A 26,336-nucleotide genomic window follows, 5' to 3' on the forward strand; every position below is an offset into this window, starting at 1 on the left:
TTTTATATACGTCTTATATTCAAATGACTTATGAGCATGCTGAACCCTATAAGCATTATCAAGTATCATACACTGATGCTGAACCTTACAATCATATGATACAACATTTAGAGGAAGAAACAAAAATATATATACAAATTTCTTTTTTTTTTTTTTGAAAAATTGTCCAAAAGTGTGTTGAGAGAATAGAAAATTCAATCGGCTCGCGGAAACTTTATTCACTTTATTTTGTATGCGTATGTTTATCGTTTTTTTCCAGTATTGACGTATCAACGTAATGTAAAAAAAAAAAAAAAAAAGGGGGGAAAAAAAAATATGAATCAGAGCGCAACCAGACTTCACGTGTCGATCTCATTGACCGGACGTGGACTCGGGTGTTGAATCTTCTGGGATCGCCTTAAACTTTGACTCGTCATCCGCAGCTGTGGGGTTCACCGGGCCGGGGCTCTGCGTCTTGGCTAAAGTCCCGTAAATCGCCATGGCCTTAAAAAAAAAAAAAAGCGGTTAAGGAGAATGATCTCTGCGCTCTGGGTAAAGCCGTAGCAATCATCTGCAAACGTCTATCAATCTGTAGCAAGCGTCATTACAAATACGTGACGAATTGATTTATTTCTCGGGATTTGGAGGCGTGAGAGATGCTGACCTGTGTGACCATGCTGGAGATGTCTCCTGTGTTTGATGGCAGGATGATCGTGTTCGACTCTTTGGCCAGGTTGGAGAAAGCAGAAACGTACTGCTCGGCCACGCTGAGGGACGCTGCTGCGTTTCCGTTCTGATAAAACCCACATTCAAATAACAAAATCATCATAAACTCAAATCATAAATAAAGCTGCAAGTCGCGATTAAGAGTACAGGGGGCCAAGCACTTCCTGGCTCATTTAGAAATCTGTTAAGTTTCCTGCTTCAGAATCCAAAGACGTCCGATATGATTGTGCACCTTCAGATTTTGTGGTGGCAAATTTGAAAAAGAGAAGAGTATGGCTGGGAAATTCAGGTTTCCCAAAACACACACACACACACCTCATCTGTAATACCCAAATGGGGTCGAACAAATAATTTAGATCATTGAAATTTATGTTATTTTATGTTTTTTCTTTTTTAAACATACACAACATTATCAGAAGTATTAAAAAATAAATAAATAAATAAATAAATAATAGATTGCAGTGTCACCATGGCTACAGAGCATGTAATAAATCGCACCCGTGTCACTGGTGCCATTGTAACGAGATCATTAATGCTCTTCATGTCACCTGACAGTGGATTCATTGTTATGGCTGATGTATTTTTGCAGATAGAATATTATAGGTTACTCTGGACATCCGTGTTTTATATCTACACTGTAATAATGATTATAAAAACATTTCCACACACAAACAAACAGTACCTGCAGAGTCAGTGCTTCAGAGAGAAGCCTAATGGCCTTCGCTTTGGCCTCCGCTTTAACCAACATAGCATTCGCCTCTCCTGTAATGCAAACACATCATAGTACAATCACACACACACACACACACACACACACACACACACACACACACACACACACACAGCTTGATGATGACAGGGTGTTCTCTCCGCTCCTATTGTATCTCACACGGTGAACACACAGCTTTATCTGCACCTGCAGCTTTGTTGATCTGCTCTGCTTTCTGTCCCTCAGAAGCCAGGATCTGCGATTGTTTGCATCCCTCCGCCACGTTGATGGCCGCCTCCCTCGTTCCCTCCGACTCCAGAACCGTCGCTCTCTTCTTCCGCTCCGCTTCCACCTGCGCAAGAGTCACAAGAAGTGTCGTTTTAATGACTCGGTTCTTCGAATCACGTTCTTTGAAATGAACGAATCTTTTTTTTTTTTTGAGTCATCCGATTCATTTCGTTTCTTTAAATCACCTTCATAGGGACGAGCGACTCGGACTAGAAGATAATAATAACTAAAAATAATAACTAAAACACGTTATGTTACAATCTCTGATGTTTTTCGTCACACGGTAGGGGGCGCTGTACTGTCATTACAACTGATGCCTCACAACGTAACAACCAATCACAGCCGTGCAGAGCCGGTCTAGCGTCAAACAGCTTCTGGCCGTGTTCACACTATTACGATTTCGTTTAAAAACACATCATTTTCTCTCGGTTTTGTCCTTCCGTTCACACAGAGGACCGTCTTTCAATTAACGGAAACATAGCGAAACACATTGCCAAATAGGGCAATATTAAGCAAACGCAAATATTTTTCCCATAAGCCCCCACCCTTTATACAAATCCAAACCTGGAAATTACTTAAAACAAATTCCATACTTTTCCAAAATCCATAGGTACCCTGAATTTTGCATCTTATTTCTCACTCTTGCAGTATAAAAATGTGGAAGCGAAGATGAAAACCGAACAAATTCCAGTTAGACTGAAAAAAGTTGGCGTTGAAGCTGATTTTCCTCATACTCGAATTAAACATGAATAAATATTACCATCCCACCAGACTGAATTACCGAGCGTGTTCACATTGTGGACAATTTGTTTCGTAATGACTAAAAAGAAAAAAAGAAACAACTTAAAGCTGAAAATGTCAAGAAAGAAAGGGCAGCACGTGCTAATTCTTCCACTAATGCAGCTCGGCCACTGCAGCGCCTTGCCTACAACAGATGTTCGAATGGCGCAAAATACTTTTGTCCTACTTGGCTCTTTTTTTATATATTTGGTTTATGAAATGATCAGCTTTCACAAAATAAAATAAAACTGGAGAGAGAATGTTTATTAGTAAATTCACAGTAACTCCCCTAATTATGCGATTTTAATCAAACCAGGTTCACGTTAGATACGAGAATGTCAGGCATGTCATGTTATGAACAAAACAAAGTCATGAATGAAAAACACATGCTATAAGAATAAGACCACGCCCCCTGTACATATAGGCCACGCCCCCTTTTTGGGACTAGTACCTATTGGACATTCGTTATTCTTTACTCGGGCCTGACCTGCATCTGCATGGACTCCTTGACGCGCGGCGGGACGTGAATGTCCTTGATCTCGTAGCGCAGGCAGCGAATCCCCCAGTCGTCAGACGCCTGGTTAATGGAATGCACGATGTTGGAGTTCAGCGACTCTCTTTCCTAAATGACAAAAGTGAAAAAAAAAATAGAAAAAAATGTAAGAAATTATTATTATTATTATTATTATTATTATTATTCGTTTAAAATTTGAACAGTTGAAATATTATATATTTCTAATATATATTTTCTATATTATATATAAATATTTATTATAAATATATAAATGATAATTAAAATTTATAATTATATCATTTATAATATGAACAGAAAATTTTTGCTAATGTATATAGTTATGTAAAACAGACACCTCTAATTCACCATGAATTCTTTTTTTTTTTTTTTTTTTTTTTATATGAAAAGAAGTGAAATAGTAGATATGAAACACCTCCCCTCTAGAGTCGCTTTAGTTATTTTTTATTTAATTTTAAAAGACCACCCATTTTGACAACAAATTTGCTGCAAATCAAACTTTCTACAAAATATATACACTTTCGGATGCGATTTTTCATGAAAGCGTAAATAAAAAAATTAAAAAAAGAGAAGAAAAATACCCTGAAAACTTTATCCAGAGTGAGTTTTCCCAACTCCGATCTCATGGTGGTCTGTGCCAGCTGAGTCACCGCATACTCAGGGTCCTCCACTCCGTAACTGGCCTGGAGAAAGAGGGGGAAAAAACTGCGTGATAAAACATAGCGCATATAAAGTTATAAAGGTCAGGACTTTGCGTGAGGACATACTGCACCTTAAAGGGTTCGAGTATCCTCAGGTACAGAACCCCATCGATCTGTAGTGTCACATTATCTGATCGACAGAAAAAACATACTGATGAAATGATGCAAAGAAAAATGTGTATAAAAGCGACAGGGATTCAGTTAGATCATAAATAAATAAATAAATAAATAAATAAATAAAAGAGGTCTTCATTACAAAAAATTTAATATGGATTGTGGGAAGTCCAAATATAAATAGTTTTTTGATTCAGGTTCATTTCTAGAGCGCTTTTCTCAATGCACGGTCGTTCTATAATTCTTACATTCTGCTGCTCTGAGACAATTTAAATTTGCTCTGGAGCTCATTATGTTTCGAATTATTATTTCCGCCGTTTCCCAATTTTTTCGGAGAGTGATTTGTTTGTGATTTCGGGGGGAAATAAATAAATAAATAAAATGCTTTAACCAGGAAAGGAACCAACCAAAAAAAGTTTCATGACCTTTGATCTTGCTGTAACTTTGATCTTATTTGTATCCAAATTCTATAAACGAATCATCTGCTAGTTGCAGTCATTTTTTTTTTCTTGATCAATCCTAAATCACTTTTTGAGGTTCTTGAGAAATCTCTGAAGGACCCATGGAGGTATAAAGTGCAGACAGATGAACAGAAGTATGGACATCCCGAAGAACATCATGCTTTCCTTAGTGGCAAAAACAAACAAAAAAATCCGACTTACCAAGAGATACAGCAGACTGCTCCGGCACGTCGATCACAATCTCCTTAAGGCTCTGCACGTAGCGGACTTTGTCCAGGATCGGGATTAAAAAATTCAACCCCTGGAAACATGGACGCATCGATTTCAGCCAATAAATAAATAAATAAATAAATAAATAACTTTCGCTGTATTTCAATAGGCAGCTTTGGGAGCCGGCACTCGTTTACTGGACATCCCACTCGAGAACCTTTTCTTAAAGACAAATCTCGAATATTTTTAAATGTACTGCTAATAACGAGGATGTGGTGTGTGAATGTACAGCTCAGGAACCTACAGGCTCGAGGATTCTGTGGAAGCGCCCCATCCGCTCCACCACCCAGGCCTCCTGCTGGGGCACAAACAGCATCACCGTGTTCATGGGAAGGCTGGAAGCCCATCGCTGCTGAGCTCCACTTCCCCAAAACACCGGGACGGACCGGCTTGAGTGCTAGAAACACAAACACACAAACACAAACACACACAGACAAAGAAATCTTCAGTTAAAGCGAGTTACACTATTTTATTTAAAAGGAAATAAGAAAAGGTATATTAGAACTCTTCTGGGAAGATGTTCCACTAGATTTTGGAGTGCGATTGTGGACATTTGTGTTCATCAGTCACATGTGGTGTTAATAAAGGCAGGTAGTGATGTAGGTGAGAAGGTGAGGAGGTCTGGGGTGCAGTCAGAGTTCACATTCATCCCAATAGGTTTGGAGCCATACAGCAGGAGATCTTCCACTCTAACCCATGTAAAGCAGATCTTCATGAAGCTGGATTTGTGCACAGGAGCACTTTCAGGCTGGAGCAGGTTTAAGTTTCTAAGTTCAAATGAATGCAGAAATACCGCTTCCAAAGACGTCCTGTACGGTTTTGTAGTAATATTTTGGAGAAGAATCACATGTGCAGCATGAGTCAGGTGTCCAAATACTTGTGTCCATACAGTGAATACAGGCAGACAGACCGATCGATAGACAGACAGACAGACAGACACAGGCAGACAGGCAGACAGACAGACAGACAAGGACAGAGACAGAAAGACAGACAGACTGAAGGATAGAAAGACAGACAGACAGACAGACAAGGACAGAGACATGGAAAGACAAACAGTCTGATAGATAGAAAGACAGACTGATAGACAAAAAGACAGGCAGATAGATAGATAGATAGATAGATAGATAGATAGATAGATAGATAGATAGATAGATAGATAAGCAGTCAGACTGGCGGTAGATCGATCGATCGATAAACAATATCTATCTATCATCTGTCTGTCGTCTATCTATCTTGGGTTAGGGTTAATCTAATTGATTGATTGATTGATTGATCGGAGACAAACAGAGAAACTGAAGGTGTTTTTATCAGATGGTCTGTAGAATTTGTATCTCCACTTTCTTAAACTTGCTATGAGTCTTGCACGTGTTCAAAAGAGAATTTTCTACAACATTTAGACACAAATAAGCTGAAGAATGTAATCAAAACTGATTTGAATTTAACAAGTAAAAGAATGATTCCTTTATAAATATAAACCCTGTGGAACACCACTGCAGCTGCACGTGTTCGTGTTTATAAATGACTTTATTTCCGGATTAAATGTTCGCCTGAAAGTGAAATCCTGCCTGTGCGTGTTTTCACGTGTGGCGCTCGCGCTGTCATTCACAAATGTCACTTACCTTCAGAAGTCCACTTCCGGTCCGACACACTACAGTCCTCAGCATTACCGTGTTAATAATAATACGCTTTTTTATTCCACTTACAATAAGCAATTAAATTCTTCTACACACTGTTAAACAGAAACCTCTTCACGCCTGAGAGCCGCTGCACAGTTGCGACCGGTTACATCAGTGCAACGTTTCTCCCACCTATTTTCAGAACAAACCCCGCCTTTCTGCTCTGTGATTGGTCAATTCTACCGCGCGTCATCCTCCAAACCTGTTTTCCAATTAGCCCAAGAGCGCGAGCGCCTAACTATTGGATAAACCATTGTCCAATCGGCGGCATGCGCGCAAGCGGATAGGCTGCTCAGGCGCTAGAGGCGGGACTTGTCTAAAAGAGGTGCGTCACAACGGGAACGGTGCGGCGTTAAACTGGGTTCGAGTGCGTCCCGGAAACACAGCGCATCAACAAGTCGTTCCGGGTTACTTCTGTACGTCAAAAATCTGCGGACCACAGATTTATTTCTACAATCAGAATACAAATACCTCTGTTTTATCTTTCTGTGTCGAGTCTGCATTTTTTTCAACAGAAGCATTCACTCTCATCAACCTGTCCGTCTAGACGCACCAGATAACATTCTCTCTCCTGATTGGTCGGAAACTGTTGATTAATTTTCTATAAGTGTAACTCAAATTACAGAGTAAAAACAATCATTGTAGTTATTAAAGATAACAAGCAGGGCAAATAATTAAGGTATATATTATGTACTTTTGGCTGCTCTTGGGGTTGCAACAGCTAAACATCTGTCTCCATACTTCTCTGTCCTCTACATCTGCCTCTTCTCTATGTCTTCCCTCACCACATCCATTAACCTCCTCTTTGGCCTTCCTCTTTTCCTCCTTCCTGGTGGCTCCATCCTCAGCATTCTCCTACTGATATACCCCATGTCCCTCCTCTGCATATGTCCAAACCATCTCAATCTCGCCTCCCTCACCTTGTCTCCAAAACGTCCTACATGCACTGTCGCTCTAATAAACTCATTTCTAATCCTGTCCATCGTTGAAAATCTCAACATCCTCAGCTTTGCTACCTTCAGCTCCACCTCCTGTCTTTTACTTAATGCCACTGTCTCTAAACCATACAACATCTCAGGTCTTACCACAGTTCTATAAACTTTCCCTTTCACTCTCACAGATACTCTTCTATCACAAATCACTCCTGCTATCACTCTTCTCCACCCACTCCACCCTGCCTGCACTCTTTTCTTCACTTCTCTAACACACTCTCCATTACTCTGCACTGTTGACCTCCTGAACTCCTCCACCTTCTCCACCTCTTCTCCCTGCAACCGCACCCCTCCACTGCCCTCCCTCTCATTCACACACATGTACTCTGTCTTACTCCTACTGACTTTCATTCCCCTTCTCTCCAGCGCATATCTCCAGCTCTCCAGGATCTTCTCCACCTGCTCCCTACTCTCACCACAAATCACAATATCATCCGCAAACATCATAGTCCACCGAGACTCCTGTCTGACCTCGTCCACCAAACTGTCCATCACCACTGCAAACAGAAAAGGGCTCAGAGCCAATCCTTGATGAAGTCCAACTTCCTACTGCACACTTCACTTCAATGTAATGTAATTCAATGTAATCTAATATCTAAGGAAGAAAATCTTTATCAGATGTCCCATTATATGAAATAATGCAGTACTAATGATGTAACACACTTTCACTTATCAACAGTTCTCACTTTATTTTTGTCAGAAGATTTTCTTGCAGTGTGAATAATGGGGGTTGGAGTTGATAGGTTTTTATTTTTCACTGTGAAAAAAAATAGTAATTTAAAAATAAATAATAACGTCCGTTCATTCGTTCGTTCATTAATCCTTCCATTTATTTATCAATTAATTCATTCATTATAATAACAGCACTGTTAATTTAATAGGTTCAATAATTAGCATGATTTACCATGAACTAAAATATGAATATAATTATTATTTTAATATTATTATAGAATTAATATTCGTCATATAAGTGTTTTTCTATCTATCTATCTATCTATCTATCTATCTATCTATCTATCTATCTATCTATCTATCTATCTATCATCTATCTATCTATTAAATAATTTTATGTATCGTTTTATATTATTCCTAATATAATTTGTTTAACGTTTTAATTAATCAAATAAATCTACATCTTCTGTGACCCTGACAAGTAGTTACTTGAAGTAAGTTGGTGGTTCTAAATGACATTTAACTATAAAACAAACAAACAAACAAACAATCAAGCGAACATACAAGCGAACAAACTAACTAACTAAATAACGAATGGTTGAATGAGTAAACAAACAAACAAACAAACAAACAAACAAACAAATAAATAAATACATTTGAACAACATTGTCTGAAAAAAAATGTCGAATTTAAATCTCAGTGGTTTAAAATAAGATTGAATGTAATATGCAAAATTCTTAGTTTACGTTTTCTACATTGAAACGTCACTTCCGCAAGTAATTGCGGCGGCACACGCGGTTGCCACGGAAACGCGGGGCACTTTACAAATCAGCGCGTCACACCTGTTCCTTCTGAGTGTTTATTTAGCGGAATGACACGCCCCCCTTGCTGCTGATTGGTCGGTTGTTTTTAGGCTCATAGATGAATGGTTGGGCTTCACGTCATTTTAGAGTGATTAGCCCCGCCCTGAGGCTCAGTCCGCTTCCCCCGGTGTGATAGAGAGAGAGAGAGAGAGAGAGAGAGAGAGAGGATTATATCATGGCGAGGGCAGAGGTGTGAGTCCGGACGTGGCACCTGGAGGAAACTTCATCAGTCCAGAGTAAAGTCTGTCCTGCAATGTGTCAGGACCGGAAAGCTACTTTTCTTCTGATCAAACAATCACTTTAAGCGGAGAGGAAAGAGACTGACATGTCCCTGCTGTGTGTCAGAGGTGAGTGTGTGTGTGTGTGTGTGTGTGTGTGTGTGTGTGTGTGTGTGTGTGTGTTTTATTTCTAAACATCATTTAATTCACTAAACCCCAGCTGTTTGCATGTACACCCTGTTTTGTTTTTTAATTAAGTTGTAAAATTCTTACAATTATTAATTTTTTTAAAAGTATTTCTTTTGTGAGGTTTTCTTAATGATCTCAAATTCTACATGGTTTCTCATTCTGAATTTATAATTCTTATATTTTATTTTTAAAAAGGTCTTGAACTATTCGTTATAATGAAAGATATTAAGGTTAAATGTCTCTAGTTAGAAAATCTGACCTGATCATATCTCCACATGATCTCCATATGTCTCAACATCTCAACATGATGTCCACATACAACCTCTACACGATATCCACATCTCCATACGATCTCCACACAGTCTCCACATTACATCTAAACGATCTTCACATCTCCACATTATATCCGTACGATCTCCACCTTTCGTCCCAGCTGTTTTTTTTTGTTTTGTTTGTTTGTTTTGGGTTTTTTTGAGGGTTTGGACTGAATAAAAAAAAAAAGTGCAATCTTGGTGCATAATGCAATAAGTAATGCAAATGTGATCATTTTAATCTGTTGAACAATGAACAAAAGAAGAAGAAAAAATTACAGTGAAGAAACTTCCTCATGCATTTTCAAAGGAAAGAATTGTAACAAATGTATATATATTTTTTTTGTAATTTTAAGTAAAAATAAATTCAGCAAAAGTGAAATGAAAGGATAGTTTTTTTGTTGCGCTAAAGTTTTGTGTGTGTGTGTGTGTGTGTGTGTGTGTGTGTGTGTGTGTGTGTGTGTGTGTGTAAATGCATATACTTATGTACGCATATATGAATGTGAGAAATGAATGTGGATGCGACATGAAACTTCAAGTTACACATTGGAGATTTTTTTTTAAGTTTTATATTTAGTGACTGAAACTTGGATCACTGGCGATTGTTTTTACTAAAATCTGTAAAAATGTCAGGAATTTGAAAGTTGGACTGTAATTAATATTAACAGTCTGCTAAAATGACTAGTTACCATGAACAGATTTACACTCCAGTCTTCATCAGTGAAAAAGAACCTTAACAATGATGGAACTGTGACGAATGGAAGTTTGGTGTCACCAAAATGAAGACGGTTTTCCTTCTAATGAGGAGTCTGGTTCCTCTTAAGAGTCCTTCCTCATATCATCTCTGAGTTTTTTTTTTCCTCACCACTATAGCCAATAGGATCAACTTTTATTGACAAACCTCTATTTTTTAATGGGACAGTGTCCAGTGTTTGATACTCTAGAATTACAATTGAATTGTTACAAATTTAAAAGTCCTTTTTTCAGATCATGTCAAATGTATTTATCGCTTAGTTTTAAGTAACGATTTAAAGTTTGTATTTAATGCTTCTAACTTGAATTAGAGTCAAAAGCTAAATAAATGCACCACATGACTGCTGAATTCTCTGCTCTGATTGGTCAGTTTAATAGGTTAATAGTGAAGGACGCAGAAAATCGTTTTTATAATGACGTTTTCTGTGATGAGATGCTCATGTATGTAGGGAGTCTCCAGTATCAGCTGCTTAACGATCAGAAGAAACGCTGCGGCTCTGTGTTTTCTGATGGATTTGTGTGCTGCGTTTTACAGACACGCCAGAAGATCACGATGTTGGTTACGTAGGTGTGGTGTGATGAAGTGGAGATACTGTAATTGCCCGAATGTTGATTATTTTTCTAGACTGGAAACTCGATGGAGTTGTGGTTACTCAGTAGCATGACATCATGCGATTTTATAATTAATTTTTTTCGTACTTAAAGAAATGAAAAAAAAAAGAGGTTTTTGATGTTAAGATTGTAGCTGTAACATAAGTGATAATGGGGCTAATTTGTTTCAGGAAGTTTTGAAAATTAAAATGTAACCGTAAACGGACAAACATTCCGTAGGGATATGAGATGTAACGTTAAAATGTCATTTCTGTGGCAAATCGTTGTAGCCCCAGAGAAATAAAGTGCTCCAGGAATGTAATTAAGTGTAATACATTTTTTTATTATTATTATTCTTTTTTTTTTTACATAAAAAAAAAATTTGTCTTTTTGTACATTTAATTTTTTATTTTTTTTAATTATTTTTTAATTCTGTTTTAAATTTCTAGAAATCGTCTCAAGATCAAACTTGTTTCTGTTAACTGATCAGTGCCTGGCAGTAACTCCTCCTCTGAAATCATTTTTTTCCCCTTTTCCTTTCGTGAAGAGATCGTAGGTGCACCTCCGCAGTCGATTTCTTTTTTTTTTTTTTTTTTTCCAGGCAAAACCTCCTCGTCTCTTTTTTGTTCTCTGAGATTTATTCATGCTTGCGACGCATAATAAAGCCGTCGATGAACCGCCTGCGGAACAAACCGGCGAGCACAAAAGAGGCTCTGAAATGTTCAAAATGACCTGCAGTATGAAAACAGAAATCAGGAAATTGTGTAATCATGTCGTCGCTCCTAAATATCAATCTTTCTGCGGGTTTTCTCAGTATGGAATCATCTTTTTTAATCCAACATTCATTCGTTTTTTTTAACATTGACTTTTATAAGGCGTTTTGTTCTTATTTCATTTTAATTGCCAATAAATGTGATTTTTATTTAAGCATGTAGCAGCAGTTTAATCTTCATGCTTTAAAAAAAAACATTCCCATTCCACATTTAGACCATATTTGCTGTTCTAATAACCTCCACTCTTCTAGCAGGAGATCTTCTACTTCAACCCATGTAGAGCTGTTGCTAATTTTAGTACCCGAGTATGCTAACGATTATTCCAACAATTAATGGAGTAATCGGATAAGAAGTACCTTTTCTTTATTAAAGCTAAATATACAAGAGAAAATGAGACGGGTCGCTTAAAAACAATGCGTCATTTGTTTTCTTTTTTAGAAATTTTTTTTTTTTATTGCACACTAGAATATCAAAGAAATTCGGTGCATTTGATTTGCCATATTACATCAAATACATAAATAAAAAATCATAATGTACACATTTCAGATTGGTCTTGAAAAAAGAATACGCATCGTACGGTGTTTTCTGTATGTTTTAGTTTGAAATGATCGCAAACTTGGGAAACTTCGTCTCTTTCTTTGGCCTGAATCCTATGGATTTCCGCCACAAAAAAAATGTAAACTTTTTTTTTTTTATTTCTTGCAATTCTGACCTATATTTTCTGTAAACATCAGACATTCCTGGTGCATCCGCCGTTGGCAACTATGTTGTCCGCCTGAAGTTTAAAACTGCTGGTGTATAAATGAGGCTCTTCTGCTTCATCTGTCTTGTTTCATCTCCACCATAGCTGATCGTTAGACCGAGTTCTTACCAGGGATCGGAGGCTCAGTTTGATACCATGTGATTCTATTGATTGTTTCAATGCGTGGCGACGCTGCCCGATTGGCTACAAAGGAAGTCGGAATTGAGAGAGATGAATTTCGGAACTTGCTGTTTTCTCCCCTTCCTTTTTTCAATCTGCAGAAGAACATTGAGCCGTTCCAAATTTTGAAGGAAAAACTAACGATTTGCCCGAAATACTTAGCTGTGGTTTTCATTCTACTGCCGAGCGCGACTCCTAGTCACTTCTGGGACGTGATGGCTCAGCAGTTGAGATGTTACGCTTCTGATCAGAAGGTGAACAGTTCTGATTTTAGCTCCATGATTGCTGGGCTCCTGAGCGAGGACCTTAATCCATCATTTATTCGTATAAAAGAGATAATTGTTTATTGCTTTTTGATAAGGGCGTCTGCCAAATGCTGTAAATGGGTTTTAGTAAACACGCTTTAATGCTTCATTGGTCTTCGCTCATTAGTTACAGAGAATAGGGATAAATAGTGGCACTTCAGTTTGCGTCCTTGTTGCCCGAGTGCAAATGTTGTGCAGCTGATGCTTTTACGCAAATGTCGCTTCTATTTTGCTGGAGGTGATTTTCTTAGTATCTGCATTACAAGTTACAGGTAGACATGTTAATGTTTTACATTCTTCAGGAGTCTATGAGAGGAATTTTTGGGAAACTTGGTGTTTGTTATTACAAAATGCCTCATCCAGAGTGACTTAAAAACATATTAGTACTGTTTACTAGTGAGTACCATCAGTCTAAATCTCTGTTGGGACAAAAAATAGAAAGTAGTATTATTTTTTGTTTAATTTAAAGAACTTCTAAAGTTGTTTGATGGCTACTAGAGGCTCGGACATCAGGTAGAAGTTTGAAAGAGCCTTGGAAGCATGTCTTTCCTGTACCTTGAGAGATAGTGGGTATGGTGGAAGTTGGAGGTATCTGTACAGCAGTGATGGAGGGATCGGTGGTACTCTGGTGGAGGATCAGTGGAGCAGTGTTACAGAATGGAGGGATTGGTGGTACTCTGGTGGAGGATGGAGGAGCAATGATGCAGGATGGAGGGATCAGTGGTACACTGGTGGAGGATCAGTGGAGCAGTGATACAAGAAGCAGGGATGGGTGGTACACTGGTAGAGGGTGGAGAGATCAGTGGTACACTGGAAGAGTATGAAGAGATTGGTGGTACACTGGTAGAGGGTGGAGAGATCAGTGGTACACTGGTAGAGGATGAAGGGATTGGTGGTACACTGGTAGAGGGTGGAGAGATCGGTGGTACAATATGTATCAGGACATTGACTATGAAAATATTAATATTGCTTTATTACTGGTAGATTAATTTGTAATTAATGGAGTTTCACTCAATTTTAACCAGCATTTTCTGGTCGCTTTTTTTTTATTTCTGGGTAAATAAAAACTTGATGTATTAAAATATTATGATAAAAGCGCATCATAATGTAATTTAGTGATGGCAGCAATCGTAATTGTACGTGTGAATATTGACAGTAATAGAAGGCGGCTTAGCAAGGCCCACGTCCTGCATGGTGAAGACGTGACCGGAGTCCACCTGTTGTTGGAAGAACGTGCGAATGATCGTTCTAATCCTCTTCACAAGAACAAACTCGGATTCAAACTAACTCCAAAGCAAATACTGAGTATTAGGTTTCAGTCAGGTTTTAAGAGTTTAAGTCTTCATGTAGATCTGAGTGCTGAGGTTTGCATCCCTCATGCTGGCATCGCTGTTTTAAATGAAGCATTTCGGTCCTTTTTGTTTTTTTTGTTTTTTTACTGTGTTTATTTACTAGTTAATACTACATTATGAGGACATGCTTGATATACATGTCTGTTGTTTCTGGTGATTTTGTCTGAAAGAATAAAATGCTTTTGTTCTTTAGTTTTTTGTATATAGGAAGCAGGATCTCTGTGGAGACGTGGCCTCTGTATCTCAGTTTTGTTCAGGAGGTGGGATCTCAGTGGGGTGGAGGCGTGGCCTCTGTTTCTTTAGTTTTGTTTAACGAGGTGTGATCTGTATAGATTTAGGGGGGAGACATGACCTCTGTGTCTCTTAGTTTTTGTCTGTTCATATTTGGTGAAGAAGGCAGGGTCTGACTTTTTACAGTGGGTGAAAAAATGACTATTCAAAGAGGACTTTGTTGTGAAGGCCAATCAAACACCTGACTAATTGAAACGAGTGGTAAAGGTAAGGAAAGGAAAGGTGTACGATTAGTTCTGGCTGGCACACATGACTCACTTTCTCCGTCACCCCGTCTCTGCCATGCTTCAGTTTCCTCGTTTTCTTTCCGGGCCAAAGCTCATCTCCATGGCGACGTCATTACGCACAGACACTGTGTGAGTTCATACGGCACAACCGAACATTCCATCCTACCATATCACCATTATTACCTGTCCATCTTTAATAATGCTTCAGGCTAATTTCCTCCGAGCTGCCCTTCTCATTGTACCGCTCTCATCTCCGTTATTCATCATACGGCCAGTTTTATTTGTGTACTTTAGAACTTTTGTTCCACCAGGTTTCCACCTATTAATAAAGGAACGATTTCGGTGTCCCATGTGCTACATGGTGACTGCTGTTCACCAGTTGTTTGGAAGAAGGTGTGCACGATTGTTATCCACTAATCCCCTTTACACACTTAACTCGGAGCCTAACTAACTCTAAAGCAAATACTGCGTATTGGGTTTCAGTCACTAAGTTCTTAATGGTTTAAAAAAAAAATGGAAGCTTTAGTACTCAAACAAGCAGCCAAGGAAAATCTATATATCGTCAGAAGGAGAGAAGATCGAAGAAACCTCAGTAAATTAAGTCTATATTTTATGAAAAAAGAGCATCTCTGAAGCTACAAAAACCAGGATCTCTTAGTTTTGGAGAAGTTGTTTTGTCTTCTTTGTTTCGCTTTCTTCTTGAATGAGGTGTGGCTTTTCTAAAGGTTGGCCTCAGTAAAAGAGGCATGGCTTCTGTGCTCAGTCTTGGTGAAACCGAGCACTTTATAATATTGGCATTTTTAGATTAGGGGTTATGATTACCATTATTGTCCTGAGTGCTGAGATAAAACCACACCATCATAAAACTTGCTCTGTAATTCAGGATGGTATGTTTAAGCTGTAGACATCTTGCCTCCTTTACTAGGACTGGTAGACGAAGAGGTCGTGCCTCCTTCTACAAACGTTGAAGACTGACAAACAGAATCCACTTTTCCATTTTTTTTTTTATTGACATCTATACAAGCCACTCCTTTCTTACTGGAAATGATAGGCACTTGGGTCACCCCTTCTTTACATGGATTGACAGGTGCTCATTTTACACCATAGTTACAGGGACTGTCGGGGGAACTTAGGCCAGACCTCTGTTATTAGGACTGTCAGGCAATTAGGTCATATTTACTTTTTCAGAGTGACTTATTACTATATAATTTGTACAATTGACCAGATAAAAATTTGTGGCCTTTTTTACTGAGACTGACAGGCACTTGGATAACACTATTTTAGTGAGACTGACCAGCACTCAGGTCATAACTATACTTGGACTGACAGGCACTTTTAGGTCTTACCTTCTTTCTGGGGACTGAGAGGCACTAGGGTCACACATTCCATATTGACTGTGACAGACACTTGGGTTACGCCTTCTTTACTGGGACTGACGGGCACATGGGTCATACACCCTTTAGTGGGACTGGCAGAAACTTGGGACAGACCTTCTTTTCTGGGACTGACAGGCACCCAGGTAACATATCCTTTAATGGGACTAACAAGCATTTGGTCACACCTTCTTTACTGAGACTGACAGGCACTCAGGTCTTTCCTGGGACTGATAAGAATTGGGTCACACCTTCTTCACTGGGACTGACAGGCACTTGAATCACGCCTTCTTTACTTAGATTGACAGCAGGAAGGCCATGTTTTTGTCCTGTCACTGATTGAAGTAGGTGAAGGCTTTGTACAATCAGACTGCAGGGCAAAGGAAAATAACTAGTGTGCTGTGCCTGAGGTCTGAGTTTTTACCAAAGATTCACATAATCTACACCCCACAAAAAAAGAGACATCAAGTGACCCAGATGAACAGAAGATTTTTGATTGTTTGACGTGATAAAGGTTGCACTTTACCACAGTGATGAGTTTGCTGGAGTGATTTTGAGAAATAGAAAGTGTTTTAGGGCAGAAGAATCAGTCTGAAAGAAAATTGTCGAAACTGTTATCAGTGGAAATATTAAGCGAACACGAAAAAGAGAAAAATAAAGTGGGAGCAATAAAGAAAAGAGATTGGAATTGTAATCCTCTGTCCATCTGTTGGAAATAGCGAGCCGTTTTAGCGCCACACACCCCTCTGTCCCACGCTTCACACAGCCAAAAGTAAATACCAGATTCTAAAGCTGAAGCGCACCACTTCCATTCTCACTTCCTGCTTCCTGTTGAACAGGTCCTGTTTGTTGACCTCTTGAAATCCTGATAGCATTTCAGTTGGAGAGCTTTTTCTCCTTCACAATTCTTTAGTCATCTATTATAGATGTAACATTTTGTGATTCTTTCTTGAGTCTACAGTGCCAGTGTGATGTCACCGCTTTATCATAGAGGTGCGACGCTCGTGACAGCAGCAAAGAGTCCGAAAAAAAGTGTCTGGGGAATAAAATCAGTTGTGCTGAGTGGGAGGGGCACAGTGTCAGTTCCAAGTGTGTGTGTGTGTGTGTGTGTGTGTGTGTGTGTGTGTGTGTGTGTGTGTGTGTGTGTGTGTGTGTGTGTGTGTGTGTGTGAGCTGAGGCATGTGGTAAAGGGCATGTACTGCTTTCCTCTGAGTGTTTTGCAGACTGAGGAGAGGTTTGTACAATACGCCCCAATTCACGTGTCACAATTGGTAGCTGTCCTGTGCTGGAATGGGAATAGAAAGAGAAGCGGTTAAGAAAGAAATAAAAAGAAAGAAAGAATATTGAATGAGAGAAAGAAAGAGAAAGAAAGAAAGAAGGAATAAAGAAAGAACAAATATTGAAAGAAAGAAAGAGAGAAAGAAAGAAAGAAAGAAAATATTGAATAAGAAAGAAAGAAAGAAAGAAAGAAAGAAAATATTGAATAAGAGAGAAAGAAAGAAAGAAAGAAAGAAAGAAAGAAAGAAAGAAAGAAAGAAAGAAAATATTGAATAAGAGAGAGAAAGAATATTGAATGAGAGAAAGAAAGAAAGAAAGAAAGAAAGAAAGAAAGAAAATATTGAATAAGAGAGAAAGAGAATATTGAATGAGAGAGAAAGAAAGAAAGAAAGAAAGAAAGAAAGAAAGAAAGAGAGAAAGAAAGAGAGAAAGAAAGCAAGAAAAAATATTAAATGAGAGAGAGAGAGAAAGAAAGAAAAATATTGAATAAGAGAAAGAAAGAAAGAAAGGCAAAGAAAGAAAATAAATTGAAAAAAGATTGAAGATTAAAAATAAGCAAATGTCTTCAGTTCTTGTGGAACATAATTACAGTTAATAACAGAATACACACTCAAAAAAAACAAAAAGGGAATCTGATAAGATGATCCTGGAGGACACTGTTTTGATGGTCATGGTGTATTTGAAGTGAAGGTTGTGATGCTGAAGCTGTTTAAACAACAGAAATGGGAAGATATGGAGTTGCACTTTGACACCGTGTGTGTGTGTGTGTGTGTGTGTGTGTGTGTGTGTGTGTGTGTGTGTGTGTGTGTGTGTGTGTGTGTGTGTGTGAGAGAGAGAAAAGAGCACGAACCAGCACCTAAGATAAGCCTTAGTTTCCATTGTCCTGGTCCACTGCATTGCAGCGTTAATGGTTAGACATTAAACCTGAAGAAATCCGGAGGCTCTCACATGCACGTCACAATGGAAAGGTTTAGAGATCCATGGAAAATGTTCCCCCAGTGGACACCATAAAGAGAAAGTTTGTGGACACCATAAGGTTTACATGTATTTTGTGGAGATTTGTGCTCATTCAGTCTAAAGGGTGTTGGTAAAGTCTGATCCAAGTCTGATCCTGTGCTGTTTAAGGTCATCTGATAAAACCTGGAAAAACAAACCTAGATGCATCTCAGGGAAAAGTTTAAGGAATGTCCATTCTGTTAATCCTGTGATGGCGTTAAGCACAATCCCAGCATCCATCTGTCACATTCATCCAGTAATAATCTGCTGAAATAATCTCAGGCAATCCGGTGATGGGGTCTGAGCGAGGACGGGAGCGAAGGGAGAAAATGTGGACACTGATTAAAAAAAAAAAGAGGGAGGAAACACACAGGAGTGATAAAGGAATGAGGATGAAAGTAAGAGAATATACGGTTAAATGGGACAAGAGTATGAAAGAAAGAAAAGGGACAGCAAACGGCAAAAAAAAAAAAGAGCGAGACTGGAAGCAAATGCTAGAGAACGGGATTATAAAGGGCAAGAAGAAATAATTAAAAAAAAGCGTTAAAGAAATAGAATGAGGAAGAAAGAGACTAAAGGACAGAGGAAGATGGAGGAAAAGCGAGAGTAAAGGAAGAAAATAAAGTGATGGAAGAAAAGCGAGTAAGAGGGATGAAAAGAAAGAGAGAAAAATGAGAGAAGAATGTAAAGAGACTTAATGAAAGAGAGAAAGAAGGAAAGAAAGAAAGAGAGAGAGAGAAGGAAGAGAAGAACGGAAAGAAGGAAAAGAGAGAAGGACGAAAAGAATGAAAGAGAGTTGAAAGGAGAGAAGGAAGGAAGAAAAGAAAGATAGAAAGTAGGAAGAAAAGAGAGACTAAAGGAGGAAAAAGAGAAAGATAAGGAGGAAGGCAGGAAATATAGAAAGATTTAGAGGGAAAAAGGAAACCAAGAAAGAGAACAAAATAAATTAAAAGGAATTGCAGAAGAAATAGATGACAAATTGAAAGAAGGAAAAATAAGTGACAGGAAGGAAGACAAAGTATGAAAAAGGGATGTGGAAACAAGGAAAGGAAGGATCATCCATCCATACATAGATTTATTTATTTTATTTTGTTTATTTATTTATGTATTCATTTATTTTTGATTTATTCAAATGTATTAATTTTATTCGTTTACAGTCCTAGGATTTGTACTCGCACGTTTGATGCCTTGTCTTGATCTTGTTTTTTTTTTTTTTTGCTTGTGATTTTTCTGCACACATCCTAACCCTCTCTCTCTCTCTTTTTTGTTTTTCCCCCCTCCTATTTAGTAAAGAAAGCCAAACTCCAGGGGCCTCCAGGTAAGCACAGCATTTCCTCCTCTAAGTGTGTATTGTGACATTTTTCCTGCAATGTAACACAAGGTGCAGGTTTACTGGTGTGTGGAAAAACGTGGTTTCAGGTGTCCTTCACAAAGCTGAATTGTTCAGGGTTTGTTCTGCACACTGCCTGATTGATCCATGTGCATTAGTAAATGTCCTGAGGCTTCTGTCCACTGAGAATGAGATCAGTGTTGGTTAAACCCAAATCCCTCCTCCCTCCTCTATCCTCCGCACCCCCGTGCTAATCCTGTGCACTGTTTGCCCTGGGAGCGTTCCCGTAAGGCCCGTGACTGAGGAGGAAGTGAGGGAATGCTGGGGAAATGCCTTGTGCTCTTACTGGTCCTGCCCTATTCTAAACAAACCAGCTATAAACTCCCACTTTATTCCAGATCCATTCATGGCTTTCAGGAAAACACAGCAGGTAATGCTAATGAAAAAGAAGAGCATTTTTGAAGACCAGGAACTGATCGATCCACTCTTCTGAATAGATGTTCCTCTAGATTTTAAGGATATTTGTGTAGATTTATTCATCCACAATGCTGTTATTAAAGTCAGGTGCTGATGTAGGTGAGGATGTGAGGAGGCCTGGGGTACCGTTGACGGTACCCCAGTTTGAGTGAAGGGAAAATATAATGCCAAGACGTCCAAATTCAGTTCCAACTTTGTGGTGACATTTTGAGGAAGAACCGCATACGGCTGGAAAATGCAGGGGCACGTATCAGTCTTGTGTCTGGAAAACTTTGTCCATAGAGTGTATATATTTTTATTAATAAAAAAAAAGAAATATTTATTTAAGAAAACATTTAAAACGTTTATTCATCACAGTGAAATTCCTTCTTTATATATCCAGAGCTGTTAGGAAGCTGGGGGTCCCTCTGTTTTCCTGGGGCACAGGTTCAGCCATGATACAGCGCCAAAGGAAAACAGAGGAATAAGGGCTAAAATGCTAAAGCCACATATTGACTTTAACTATCTTTAATTTTGAGATTTTAGTAAGCTTATTGGTGCTACATGTTGAGAAGTGCATGGAGGATTTCTCTTGAGTGAACAAATTCACTTATGCTGGGTTGTTTCTGTAAAAAAAAAAAAAAAAAGGAAAAATACACAAATCAAAACAACTTTGGAGTATGAAAGGTGAAGCAAATTGTGTGAATCAACAATTAGCATCGTTTTGAATAATTACAAGTTAACAACCATGCGTAAAAACCCCTTATTAAATCTAATATAACATTGACCATTTTTGTTTAAAAAAGTTGTGATGTTAGCGTCTAGAATATACAATTAATGAAATTTTGTTGAATAATGAAATGATGTATGCAAAAGCATTTAATGCACAAACTCGAAAACAAGCATTTGAACATAAAGCAGCAGTAAATCACGTTTGAAAATGAAAGTTACTGTTGTAGCGGACAAATGCTATAAAAAGAGAATGGAAACATGGCGAGCTAACAGGCTTAATAATAAAAAATGCATCGGCGTATAAATGCATAAACATTCGCTGGTGACTAACAGTGAGTAAAAATGTGTTTTACGCTAAAACCAAAACTTGAGCAAGACAAACTAATCGATAACTGCATTCGTTGACAACGAATTTCATTAACGATTTTAATCGATTAGTTTTTTCAGCCTTGCTAAAGGCCCAACAGTGGCAGCTTGAACTTTTGACCTTCCGATCAGTAAAGGGAGGTCCCTTTTGCATAGGGAAAAAGTCAAATGTGACTTTTTTGGTTATTGATAAGATCAGCATCAGGGGTTATATTGTTCTTAATCTAATCAGCTTGGCATGTTGATTGGTTTGTTTGGTTTTACTAAATAAACTTTAGATCTGCTCTAATGGAGGATCAATAGGAAGGAGGTGGACATTTTTCCCCCAATGTCCTGAGAAGATAAAGAACCTTCATTAGTAAATACTTTGACAGGATCCTGCATCCGATTGCCAAACCTGATTAAAACAGCCCACGTAACTCACTTTGACTCTTAGCATTGAAGCTAAACTAATAAACCGCACATGGACTCACTGGAGCACATGAAGACACACAAAGATTCTTCTCCATCGAATTAAAAATGCCACTACAATGGAATTGAAATCCGATCCCCCTCGCGTTTTTATTCTATGGGCAAACGTTCATGTCCCAAGAGACGAGACCGATGTTTACTTACAACCGAGTCACCTGGTAGAGCCGGCTTTAATGACTCGCTTCCTTTACACACTAATCACACACCATTTCCCATCACAGCTGAGAGACGAAATAAAACCTGATGAGGATGTGCTTCCTGAAAAATATTTGACTCATCATTTTTTTATTTATTTTTTTTATTCTGTTTGGCAATAAAGAAAAAAATATAAGCATTAAATTATGTATAAATATATATACATTTTAAAGATAAAAAAGGAGAAAAAAATGTCCTTTTCTGTTAAAATGTATGTTGTAAATATCAAATGTTTTTTTTTTTTTTTATTTCGAAAAAAGAAAAGGAAAAAAACTTAACTCAAATAATTACTCTTTAAACGGTTGTGATCGGAAAAGCAACTCAAAACAACTTTCAAGCAAAATACAGACGAAATGTTTACACACACACACACACACACACACACACACACACACACACACACACACATGTGATAAAGCTGTCTAACAAACCCTATTAAATCTATTCAAACAGCCGGTATGATCCATGTGAAACAGGTGGCATTGTTTTGAGTGACAGGATGAAAGTCGGCAGTGTCGTTTACAGAACTGTGCAAACGCTCACGATGTCGGAGAAACAAAAGAGCCAAGTGTCAATAGAGAAGGCTCGACTGGCGGCCGTGTTTACCTTCGACCACACAGGGAGGAGAACCGTCTCTACTGCAGGACGCTCATCTGATCCGGTGTTTGATTTGAGACAGAGCCAAGAACAAGCAGGCCAAGGAGCTCAGTCCCACGTGCCTCAGTGTTATCGCTCAGAGGGTCACGGGACTATTAACAGGCGGTGTGGTAAAAATAATCAACTTGAATACGCCGAAATGAGACGTCTTTCCATTTACGCCATTTGGTGGTGCGACAATTATCTCAATTATACATCTGAGTAGTTTGGAGTTAAGGGCTTTGCTAAAGAGCCCAGCAGTGGCAGCTTAGTGGTGCTGGGATTTAACGACATTCTGATCTAAAGTCCAACATCTGAGCTTCCCCTTTCCCCGATTTCTAATTTCTGATTGGTCTTGTCCAGGCAAATAGAGATCTCCCTCTCTTTCTCTCAGACCATGTTTGAGTCTAATACATACACTATATGGATAAATGTATTGGGACACTTGACTTTTCCAGCCATATGTGGTTTTTCCACAAAGTTGAACGCACACAATTGTGCAGGACGTCTTTCGATGTGGTAGAATAAAATGTTCCCTTCACTCGAACTAAGAGACCCAAACCTGCTCCAGCATGACTATGCTTGTGTGCACAAAACCAGATCCATGAAGATTTGCCGTCCATGGGTTGTGTGTCGAAGATCTCTTACTATAGAGCTCCAACCTTATTAAGCTGATGAATGTGAACGCTAACCGCACCTCAGGCCTCCTCACCTTCTCACCTACATCAGTTCCTGACTTTACTAACACTCTTGTGTCTGAACAACTCCAAAAAACACACTCCAACATCTAGTGGAACATCTTCCCAGATGAGTAAAGCTTATTAAAAGAGGGAATTGGAACTAAACATGGAATAAGATGTTCTGTCCAGGAAGTCATGTGTATTATTAGCTGTATATTTAAGGTTTTTTTCTTTAACTTAACATTTTCCCAAAGACATATTTACTGCTATTTTCTCAATTTATTTAGAATTTTTTTTATTTAAAACAAAAATATTTTTTTATTTTATTTTATTACAAAAATCTTTGTTTTTTTTACTTGCGTCCCACCATTTATTTTCCCTGAAAACCTCACCGATTTCTCCGCAGCATTTATATCATCTCTCTTTAAATAACCCGTGTTATCTTTTGTCCTTGAATTTGTTTTGTTTTGTTGACGCTGTTGTCATGGGGAATGAGTTTGAATTGCCAGGACGACAACCAAAAACAACCTTAAATAAAATGCAAGAATTTGAAGTTTGTGTTTTACCAGCTGAACCTGAGATTTTGGACCATTGATTTTAAAGAGGCTCATAGAAGCTCGTGTGTGTGTGTGTGTGTGTGTGTGTGTGTGTGTGTGTGTGTGTGTGTGTTTGTGTTTGATCGGAGTGGGTTGTCTCTTAATCCTTGTCAGTTCTGACACAAATAAAGCCGTACCATTAGGTCACTCTGAGTAATCCCTCCACCATAGTTCAGGTTTTCTTGCAGCGAGGCCAGATTCAGGCAGTTTTTTTTTTTTTTTACCTATTGCAGTCTGGCGCAGGATCTCTGTAGAGCTTTACAGCTCATACTCAAGCTGATCCACTGTGGAACTGCTAAAGACCAGGTTTTACACCTGATGGGTTCATGCATTTGAGCATCAGGATATTCACAGTAATAACACAAAGAACAATAAAAAACATTAACCAGAATGAATAATACAGATCTTGATTCTATTATTATTATTATTATTATTATTATTAATAAGAATATTTATTTATAACAACCTAACCAACAGTTTTATAAGTCATCCATAATGCAACATAAACAACAAAACGCCATGATGGTTACAGCAATAATTTTACATTCAATTTTACATGCAGTTGTAGTCATTCTGTCTGTAGCATCAGTCTGTGTCATTCTGTCTACAGTCTCCGTGTCATTCGGTCTACAGTGTCTGCAGTATCAGTCTGCATCATTCTGTCTACAGTGTCTGACTGTCTGTCATTTAGTACACTTCTGCTTATAGTGCACGTCTGTGTCATTCTGTTTATAGTGTTCGTCTGTGTTATTCTGTTTATAGTGTTCGTCTGTGTTATTCTCTATAAAGTGCAAAGGATCCAAAGCAGATTGGAATCTAACGAGTTATCATTTTGTTTTCCCCAGACAAATTTAATGCCTATGTGACCCTGAAGGTGCAGAATGTCAAGAGTACGACCATCATGGTGCGGGGAGACCAGCCATGCTGGGAGCAGGACTTCATGTTGTAAGACTGCATTCATTTTAAACTATAAACATAGTACACAATAAATCAACTAAAGTCCATTCATTTTTATTTGTATTTATTTCTTTCTTTTTAAAAAGGCAAATTATAAAAACATTGCATATAGTGTCTGTCTGCGTCATTCTGTCTATAGTATCTGTCATTTCTGTTTATAGCGTCTGTGTGTCACTGTCTATAGTATTTGTCAATTCTGTCTATTATGTCTGTGCATCATTGTTTTATATAGTGTCTGTAATTGTTTTCTTTTGTGTCTGTCTGCTTCATTCTGTTTATATCGTCGATGCTATTTTGTTAATAGTGTCTGTGTGTGTCTTTTTTTTTTTCTATAGTGTCCGTTATCTTTGTCCATAGAATGAATGTCTGTAAAAATATTTTCATTCTGTGTCCATGCATAATGTCATTCTTTGGTGTCTGTCATTCGGTGACTCTCTACATCTATTCCAGAATTTGTTCTGTGTACATTGTCTAATGCCATTCGATGTCTAGTCCATAATATGGCTCTTTGTTCATATCTTAATGATTCCCTAACAAACTTCTGTAAATGCAGATTGTATAGCTCACGTTTCTGTGAATCCACTCTCGTCACACTCCTCCTTCCGCATGTCACCGATGGAGTTGCTACTTAAACTGATGACAATAAGCAATACAGTAGGCACCAATCCACACGTCGCACTCCACATGCGCGCGTGTTTGCTTTCACGCATGATTGGTCATGTGAGCCGTATGGAGCGTGTTGTTGCATTTCGCTCAACGCTGCACACAGCCAGCAGCTGCAGGGCTCTTTTTTTTTTTTTTTTACATGATTGATTGTGGAGTTAAACCACAAGATGATTTAGTGTGTGGTTTTTCTATACAATATCGTCTCTATTGAAACAGCTCATTCACAGTGTTTGTGAAGGAAGTTTGTGAATTTGAAAGCACCCAACTGTATACGATGTTTTTAGATGGGCTACCATGAAATATTTCCTTCACTCGAATTCAGAAACCCAAACCTGCTCCAGCATGATGATGTCCCTGTGCACATAGCTAGATCCATGAAGATATGATACTTGGGGATGGGATGGAGTGGAAGATCTCCTGCTATAGAGCTCCAACCCCACTGAACACTAATGGGATAAAATAGAACACTGACTGCACCCCATGTATATATGTGTGTGATGTGATATATACATGGATGGATGGATGGATGGATGGATGGATATAGGGTAGACCAGTAGTGGCACACATCCTTCATCCTTCGGTAGAAGTGCAGATACTCATGTTTTAAAAGTCTGACTGAAGTTCTGACTCCACTTTTTTCCTCAAGTTAAAGTAAAGAAGTTTGTACTCGCACATGTACTTCAGTAAAAAGTAGTCATTAATATTATAACTGAACCTCACATTATATATATATATATATAGTTTTTACATTTTGTTATCCAATGAATGTATTCAGGCTGAACAGCCACCATATAGAACACAAGCAGAGAAAATATGATGATGATCAGGAACGTCTCTCTTTTCACTCATGTTTACATCACTGACTCATATCCACGTTAACCCCAAACTTCCAGTTGTCTTCTCATTGTT

The 26,336-nt window shown here is 38.4% G+C and overlaps 2 protein-coding genes across 2 annotated transcripts in view; one reads left to right on the plus strand and one right to left on the minus strand.

Moving 5' to 3' along the window:
* Positions 1 to 203: 203 nt before the first annotated feature.
* On the minus strand, positions 204 to 6,370 carry stoml2 (stomatin (EPB72)-like 2). Its single transcript, XM_046861828.1, has 10 exons — positions 6,180 to 6,370; positions 4,805 to 4,957; positions 4,492 to 4,591; positions 3,787 to 3,845; positions 3,596 to 3,697; positions 2,970 to 3,104; positions 1,622 to 1,766; positions 1,388 to 1,467; positions 644 to 772; positions 204 to 483 (listed from the first exon to the last, which is right to left on the minus strand). The coding sequence occupies exons 1-10, from the start codon at positions 6,222 to 6,224 to the stop codon at positions 352 to 354; spliced, it is 1,080 nt and encodes a 359-aa protein (XP_046717784.1). The 5' UTR covers positions 6,225 to 6,370; the 3' UTR covers positions 204 to 351.
* A 2,398-nt stretch (positions 6,371 to 8,768) lies between these two features.
* LOC124393515 overlaps positions 8,769 to 26,336 on the plus strand; it is a 40,039-nt gene continuing 22,471 nt past the window's right edge. Inside the window, exons 1-3 of the mRNA XM_046861408.1 lie at positions 8,769 to 9,110; positions 19,631 to 19,660; positions 24,650 to 24,749. Of these exons, the coding sequence (XP_046717364.1) occupies positions 9,089 to 9,110; positions 19,631 to 19,660; positions 24,650 to 24,749 (152 nt within the window). The 5' untranslated portion in view covers positions 8,769 to 9,088. The remainder of the gene's footprint in view (positions 9,111 to 19,630; positions 19,661 to 24,649; positions 24,750 to 26,336) is intronic.

The sequence above is a fragment of the Silurus meridionalis genome, chromosome 11 (assembly GCF_014805685.1).
Source record: "Silurus meridionalis isolate SWU-2019-XX chromosome 11, ASM1480568v1, whole genome shotgun sequence".
In the NCBI taxonomy this organism is placed as follows: domain Eukaryota; kingdom Metazoa; phylum Chordata; class Actinopteri; order Siluriformes; family Siluridae; genus Silurus; species Silurus meridionalis.